We start from the raw sequence: 8,543 nt of genomic DNA on the forward strand, positions 1-8,543 counted from the left end.
GAACCATGGTGCAGCGAAGAAGACATACAGATACTCTCAGGCCTGCAAAAAGCTTGGAAGAAAAATCTGACAAAATTAATAGCTGGGAGAGAGAGGAAAGAGCAGCTGAGATAGCTGTAGGACCAGTCATAGCTAGAGCCAGCTGCAGCAGAAATGACCTTTAAGGGAAGGATGATCACAACTTGTCTGCTTGTTTTCACTCTTCTCCAAAACACCTAAGTGGCTGGAGCAGGTAGAAGAGGCATTTAAGCCAGAGAGGAGTTAGAGGAATCGGTACTAACCTCAGGGGGAACAACCAAAATCCTGGAAGTGGAACAAAACAGGCTCTGCACCACAAGACTGCACAAAGAGAACCCCGTTACTGTAGCACATGCTCTGCTCAGACTATGAGGACTTTAAGCAGGGCACGCTGAGCTAGGACCCTAATTTAACCATCTGAGGAACACACACACTAGTAGGGAACTCAGTTCCGCCTCTGCATAAAGGCGCCCGTTCCCAGATCTCTGCTGAGCCAACAGACTGCTTTTAGCCTGTACTGGTATTTGACAAACAAGCAGCCTCTGGTTTTCAGCATGCATATGGCTAATAGCCTAGAACACAATAGTTGGTTTCCAGTTACAGCAGGGAAGGCTTTAACTTATTCACAAGAACAGGATAGTGAGTCAAATAGCTTAGCAGGTTTTAGAAAGGGATTGGATGTTTGCATGGTGAAGCAACATCCACAGCCGTATTAGCTAGGATAAGGGTTACAAGCTCAGCGATCCTCACGCTATGGGACAAAATGATCAGTGGCTGGGATCACAGGCAGACAAAAGCAATAGCCATTCCCTGAAGCTCCTTGCAGCAAGGTCACATGGCCATAAGCAGGCACCGTCAGAAACCAGATAACCCATTGTGCAGTTCTAGCTGGGCTAATCCTGCGTGTCCCCAGAAAGCTCCAGACAGGCTAGGCACAGAATGAACCGGAGAGAAATCCTTGTTATACAAAAAAAACCCCAAAAGAAGCTTTATTGGTATGCATCCTACAGAAACAGTTACAAGAAAGGGCTTTGGATTAATCTGTCAAAGAAAACGTGGAACAGCTGTGCTCCCCCTAGGAAGGCACCACCCATGAGCAGGCTCCTTATAAAACAGGGCAGCATGGAAATATACTGGAGGAAGGGAGGAGGGGGAGTGGACACATGGGATTGGTGCTCTGTTCCTCAATACTGATGCTGTGGGGCAATTTCTAACAATCGAGAGGAGGCCTGGTAAGTACATGCGCAAAAGTGTTTCACCACACCAGAAAGGGACCTTGCTTTTTACAGAGCTGGTTTCCTCCACGTGTAAATACTTGCCCACCAGGATTTTTATAGTGAGCTGGGACAGCTACTAGCAGAGATTCTGAAAAGGCAAGAGACAGTAATCCTCACTTGCTCTTTCTGATAAGTCAGTTCTGATCAGGTTTCAGCCCCCACTCCGTCTGCTCCTTCTCCAACCCCAAGTATACTACTGAATTTGTACTGCTTTAGAAAAAAAATAATCAGCCAGTATTCAATAATAGTAATAGTAAAGTCCAGAGATGTTCCAAGACTCTCTCGCCAACCCAACAGGAGGTGTAGCCATACATGGATAAGATCACCTCTTCTTGAAGCCATATTTTTTCCTTTCGTAGAAGAGATCTGTCTTGGAACTGCCCAGGTTGACAATCTTAGGGCAACCATCTCTCTGTAAGAAGAAAAGAGGATGTAGGTTAGGAGATGGGCAAACAAAACATCATCGCTTACATAGTTCCAGTAGGTTCTCAGTTCTCACACCCCTCACCCTGTCCTCAACACACACATTTCAAACACCTGTGCAGACAAACTGCCCTCCAATTCTGGGTACTACCAGCAAGGGAGTGGAACAGAGAAGAGGATGGACTGAGAGCCTTTTTAACATTACTCCAGGACATTCCTCAGGGTGAAGATGGAAAACAGCTCGTATAACATCAGCAGTTTAATGAAAAGGATGCTCAGTGCCTCAAGACTGGATTCTTTCTAAATTAGGATATGCAGGATTTATAGGGCCCAGAGGAATAACCTTTCCCCTCCTTAGCCAAAAAGAATCTTGTTGCTTTGGATGTCACCAAGCCATTCCCATGTTTAGGGACCCCTCTCAGCTGTGACAGCAGAACTGAATCTGAGATTTCCTGCATTCCAGACTGATTACTGCAGAAGCTGTACAGTCATCTTGGGAGAGGACAGCTATTCACAGCAGCTACACAGATAAGTTCTTGCACCTGAATTCCAGTAGACAGTGAGAAAAAAGCCGCAAGAAAAGCAAGAAGGGGAGTGGCGGAAACCCACTTCAGAGGGGTGGTTGCAAAGACAAATCAAGAGATGCACCTCTTGGTATACAGGGAACATCTGTCCGCAGGCCACCTGAGCCCAGCATCTGCATAACTCTTGAGGGCAAAATGTTATGGCTGGCAACAGCAGCTGTGAGGGGCCCAGCAGGCAGAGGAACACGTGTCCTTGGCTGTTGTGTCAGCCTGACTGGATTAGATTTAGAAAGCCTCCAGACAGATGTCAGCCGCTGTAGAAAATGCACCCAAGCTGCCCCACCGATACCCGTTCCTGTGCAGGAGATGCAACCCAATGGGAGGGTCTGCATGGTAGAAATAACAGAAGGAGGCGGAGGGGAAGAAATCATCCCCCCCCATACACCTGCCACAACCCATCTCTAGCTACTGTCTCCTTATCTGATTTTGAACCTCAGTAGTAGGACTCTTCCCAGCCTTGCCTCCCACGATCCAGGGAGTCTGTGACAATCTTGACAGCATTATTGCAGGGCTCTGTTCGTTCTTCCACCTCCTCCTAAGGAGGCAGTGCAGGAGCATGCTCCTGCCTCCAAGGAAAGATTGCTTTTTGCAACTGGGTGACAAGGCAGTGTTTTGGCCTTTACCCATGGATCAAAGTGGGGTGAAACAATACCTCATTCCTCCCTTCATCAGAACAAATGAACCAAGAGTAATCGGGCCCTTTGCCTTGTGCCCAACAGCATTCCATCTCCTCCCTCCATTTTAGTATTTGCTTTCTTGCTTCTCTATCTTTTCCACTCTTTCTCTGAGGACGATGGAAGTGCTGTGACTGAAACCTTGGAGTGTTAGAGTTTCAGGTATAGAGCTCTGTCCATCTGCTTTTCTTATTCACATTAGCACCAACTACCATAATTGTGACAGGCAGCATACAACTTTTCTCATTCTGGGCACCCTACACCTGTGCCAGCACTTTTCAATCTTGCAAGTCAAGCATGTAAAATCTGCTGTTTCAGATCTGCAACTTCGCATCTGCAATAATCCCTAAAATTTGAGTTTGCTGCTCAGAGCAACTGTCTTCACCCACAGCAGCCTTCACCAGTTGTCAAAATACCTCAGTTCTGACTTGTCATTCTCCTGCTCCTCCAGCTCTACATTTTCTACAATCCTCCCTTGCAGAGCAGCTGGCTATTTCATACCTGAACCAGACGTGAAAAGCTACAGGTGAACTTAGGTTATGAAAAATACCTGTTGGGAATCAATATGAATTGACAAAAATAAAACCAAGCCTATTTTACTCATGACTTACCAAGCCAGGTGTCTTGGTTCCAAAGGCAAGTGGACAAAACTAGCTTATCACAGCATTTCTAAAGTAGGAGGCAGCACGATCATCACAGCATTTATATCCATATTCAGATACTAAGAAAGATTATGGTCTTGTCAGATCTAATGACTAAATTCAAATGAGGACCTGCCCCTGTCCTGAATTTAGCTGCAGGCCTCTAGAGAAAACATAGGCACTGCAGAGAATTAAACCAGTAGCTCATTCAGCTGAGCATGTTCCTGTAAATGAATCTGAACCATACTCTCAGTGTGTTCTCCACTGTCATTAGGGCATGCTGGAAATGGCATCTGCAAAGCACCAAAACCCAAACAACCTTTAACACTCTCAGCTATGAGGTCTATATTCTGGGGATATTGCAACTGCAAGCATCATGTTATTGCTCTTCATTTGCAGTTCTTCACGTCCTGCACTCATTATATTGGATATTAACAAACACCTTACAGGGGGTGAACAGCTGCCTCATTTCACATGTGCAGTGGCTATCTTTCGGCACAAGAAGATTATAAAAAGATTATAGCACTGACTATAGAAATAAGGGATCATTACACCAAAAAGTGTTAGCAGAAAAAGAGACACCTACAACATAGGCTATTCTGGAAAAGAATTAAAAAAATAAATCACATCCCACTGAAATTATACGAGAAGTTTTAAACTTGTAAACCATAATTAGTAGTGCAGACACTGGACATTAAGATCTAACTTTATGTTGTTATCCAAAGGAAACCACAGGTAGTGATTCCATGGGCCTGTAAGGTATGTAAGTATTGTATGTGCCCTTGGTCAGTGGTTGATAATGGACTTCTAGGAAGGAACTGGTCCTACCACTGCCTTTGCAGCATGTGGAATATCTCTGACCCTGATAAAACCTAGGCTGAGAGACTGTAAGTAAGGTAACAACTTAAAGTGGTAGCAAGCAGTGTGTGGACGAAGCAAGTCGTGAGAGTGCAGTGCAAAGCAGTCAAAGATCCTTTGGGATGAAGAGTTACAATACCTCAAAATGCTACGGTATTTCAAAATGCTTTGCAAACACGGAACTACCAACAGGGTGTCCTAGTTTCAGCCAGGATAGAGCTGGTTTTCTTCACAGAAGCTAGTGTGAGACTACGTTTTGGATTTGGGATGAGAAACTGTTGATAATGTGCTGATGTTTTGGGTTGTTGCTAAGCAGTCAAGGACAGTCCAGCTTCTTGTGCTGGCCTGCTAGCAAGGAGGCTGGGGGTGTACAGGAAGCTGGGAGGGGACACAACCAAGACAGCTGACCCAGACTGGCCAAAGAGATATTCCCTACCATATGACGTCATGCCCAGTACATAAACCGGAGGTGGCCAGGGGGCAGAAATCGCTGCTTGGAGACGGGCTGTCAATCGCCAGGTGGTGAGCAATTGCTGTATTGGGCATCACTTGTTCTTGTACATTCCTTTGTCGGTATTATTATTGTTGTTTCTTTCTCTCTTTCTGTCCTATTAAACTGTGTTTATCTCAACCCACGAGGTTTTTTTTCTAATTCTCTCCGCCGTCCCACTGTGGGAGAAGGAGGGAGTGAGCGGCTGCGTGGTGCTTAGTTGCCGGCTGGGGCTAAACCACGACACAAGGGAAGAAAGGTACAAGGTAATGAAAACCAGTGCCAATATTGGTAGCGGAACCCAAGCGTCCCATGTCCCACCACTAATTTCACTAGCTCCAAGCCACTTAAAGGTAAGCATGGCTACTAAATAAAGACATAACCAATTCAACAGGAGACCTGATGACAACATACATCTTTTTCCTGGATGGTACACTCCTTGCAGTAGTAGGCATCAGATACTCCTGGACCCCCACAGATCACACAGCGCCCTTGGTACGAGCCGTAGTTACACTCATCACATATGCGCACGAGAGTGCAGGGCCGCACATAGGAGTCACAGATCACGCATTTGCCATCACCTGCAAGTACAGCAGAGCCTTTGGTTACAGAATGTCCTTTTCTCCACCCCCATACAGAAGATTAAAAGCTTCGTAGTCAAAAAACTTGCCTGTACACTCAAAGACAATACAATGGGACTGCAGAAATTCATCCTGCAGGCACAGGGTGAAACTTTGTATTTGTACACAGACTTGAGAAGAACAAGGGCCAGTAGCCTGCAGTATTTGATGTTGGTTTGTTTTTTTTTTTTCAATCATGCATTCATAATCAGAGAAGAAACCCAAAGTCACTTCTGTGATTAGCCAACATCTGCTTAGATTGTACCATTACTTTTACTCTAGAACTTTTCCTTAATTTTTCACTTGCGAAAAAAATGCTGGACTGACAGGACTAGTGTCCTTACCTACACAGAAGCAGCAGTGTAAGCTTCTCCCACAGTGCCACATCAACAAAAGTCTGGAGTTACTATCCTCAAAGAGATGAGATAAGAGATTGTACTCATGGTCCTTTTAATACTTCATCTGTGAGAAGGCCAAAGAAAGGGCAAACTGGCATAAACAGCCATTTCACAAAAGTTGCTCTTGCTTTCTCACAAGGAACTGAGTGAAATTCTAGTACTCATATCATACAGGCAAGCAGCCATTGACCGTCTCTGCTGTGCTGGACCTTATCCAAAACACTGACCTAAGGTTGAAAGGCTTCATATCCTATTACCAGTTCCCAAGGCATCTAATCCCAACTCCCACAAACAGCTCATCTAACCTGCTCTTAAATCTCCAGCACAACGGCCCTCAGCTACTACCAATGTGAATCTGCTTCACTGCTGAGTGTTCTTGAAAACAATCTTGTTGCTTCAGACTGTGCTTCTCCCCATTTTGCTTATTTTCATACTATTTTTGAGTCATGAATTAGTCACCTTTTTTCTTCTGTTCCCCTACAAGGATCTAATGACAGATCATACTCTTTGTTCTCTTGTACAGTTGAGCATGGGCATTTGATTCTGTGTGTTTTTTTCTGCTCCAAGTCTAGATTGTTTCCCCCTTTCATTTCTTATTCCCCTAGATGCTGAAGGGAACCTTTCTCAAGGTGTGAAGAAGTCAGATTCCAAAAATGCTTCTCCCCCCGCTTTGAAATGACCAAGCTGGTCATTTTGTATTACAGATTACAAGGAATCAATCAAGAAGCCACTGTAGCCTCAGCTACTGAAAAAGCTGGCAGCATATACTCTAGAACAGCATGCATTTGTGTGACAATCTATTTGAGCAGGTAACTTTGTAAGTATCATTGATTTACACTTGCAATACACAAGTAAGTCTTCCTATCTCAAAGAGTGACATCAGGTTCATGGTTAAAGCAAAAAACAGAACCCAATGGCCAAATCCAAACTGTGTGCTCTAACCACAATACCATGTTCTCAGGCAACTATATGTAGAAGCTATACTTACATTTTTCACAAAGTCTTCCAATTGCTGTAAGAAGAAAAAGAAGAAAAAAAAATTAGAGGCAGAAGCAGGAGAAAAATTTAAGTAACTACAAGCTTGAATGTAAAATAATTATCATCTGCAGTGAGCACTCTTTAAAAAAAAAAAGTAAACCACAGAAACAGTTTGAGCATAAACACATATTTATGAAAAACAAAATATATATCCTCCTGGAGACATTTACCAAGATCAAAGTTTAGATGCACTATGAATGTGCAAGGATACCCACTGACAGCAAGAAAACCTACATTCATTACTCTGTTTCAAACATAGCCAATGTACTTGACTGAAGGAAATCCTATACATGAGTCTCAGCATACTTTTTACACTGGTTTTAATAAGACAAAAAAAAAAAAAAAAACAAGCGTCTATTTGATTTAAGGCAGCCCAAATACCTTCTTCACTTCAGAACATGAAGGTAGCTAAATGTATCTTAGAAGTCATGTCACTTGTCTAGGAAACTTACAACAATGATGTTAGTAACCCGGGTAAATGCCATAAATATCAAGTTCTAAAGACCAGATGTCCATATTCACAAAGACTAAATAGCTATTCAGTTTAAGTTTGAGGAATAAATAAAAATAAATAAATAATAAAAAAATTAAATAATAATAAATAAAAAAAAAAAGTCAAGGAATTCATCAGGCTGGAAATGCATTTTCAACATATATGGACAGTTAGCTGCATTAACTATTCTAAAAAGAAGTTTCCTATGGACGGTGCAGCTGAATATTTTGTGTTTACAGTTCTTTCAGAGAGTTGCATGTTAAATTTGCTTTTCCAAGGAGAGGAAAAAAAAAAGAGGTATCTCAATTTCTAATCTTGTAAGTCAAGGAATTCATCAGGCTGGAAATGTATTTTCAACATATATGGACAGTTAGCTGCATTAACTATTCTAAAAAGAAGTTTCCTATGGACGGTGCAGCTGAATATTTTGTGTTTACAGTTCTTTCAGAGAGTTGCATGTTAAATTTGCTTTTCCAAGGAGAGGAAAAAAAAAAGAGGTATCTCAATTTCTAATCTTGTATAAAACTTCTCTAAGACTTAGCAGAACAAATTCTGACCCAAGCAACAAGAATAAAGCTCATTATCTGTATAGAAGTATAACCTAGAAGACAACTTGTATCTGCAGCCAGAAAGATGCTCCCAGAGTTGGCTGAAGCCTTCAGTTCATTCTCCTGGCTGCACTGGTGTGGCCAACTGTGGCCAACACAAAACCCCCACATTCTTCTGTGTACAGCCATCAACTTCCTCTGCCTCTCTGCCCACCTGAGGAAGAAGAGGCTGCTGTTAGGCACGTGTTAAAGCCTTTCAGCTCTACTGAGAGAGGCCCAGGAGCCCTCTCAGGCACGCCAGCACAGACGCCAGGGGGGAAGCACCGAGAACAGGATTAGGGCCAGGGGCCTTCCTCACAGAGCCTACTCTCCCACTATAGGGGGAGAATCCACAGAACACGTCAAAATATCAAGACAGAAGTGAAATAAAATAGGGAGGAACGAGGCGGGCGCCCCTTCCCCCCACCAGGCCTAACGGCCA

At 43.4% G+C, this 8,543-nt stretch overlaps 1 protein-coding gene across 1 annotated transcript; it reads right to left on the bottom strand.

The window, feature by feature from the left end:
• Window positions 1-1,499: 1,499 nt before the first annotated feature.
• On the bottom strand, window positions 1,500-6,995 carry PHF5A (PHD finger protein 5A; the record flags this gene model as incomplete). The annotated part of the gene is made up of 3 exons (XM_010293217.1): window positions 1,500-1,707; window positions 5,380-5,546; window positions 6,972-6,995. Coding segments are annotated over 3 exons (281 nt in total), but the record flags the coding sequence as incomplete, so codon positions are not given.
• Window positions 6,996-8,543: the final 1,548 nt, after the last annotated feature.

Source organism: Phaethon lepturus, unplaced genomic scaffold (genome assembly GCF_000687285.1).
Source record: "Phaethon lepturus isolate BGI_N335 unplaced genomic scaffold, ASM68728v1 scaffold29980, whole genome shotgun sequence".
Classification (NCBI taxonomy): Eukaryota; Metazoa; Chordata; class Aves; order Phaethontiformes; family Phaethontidae; genus Phaethon; species Phaethon lepturus.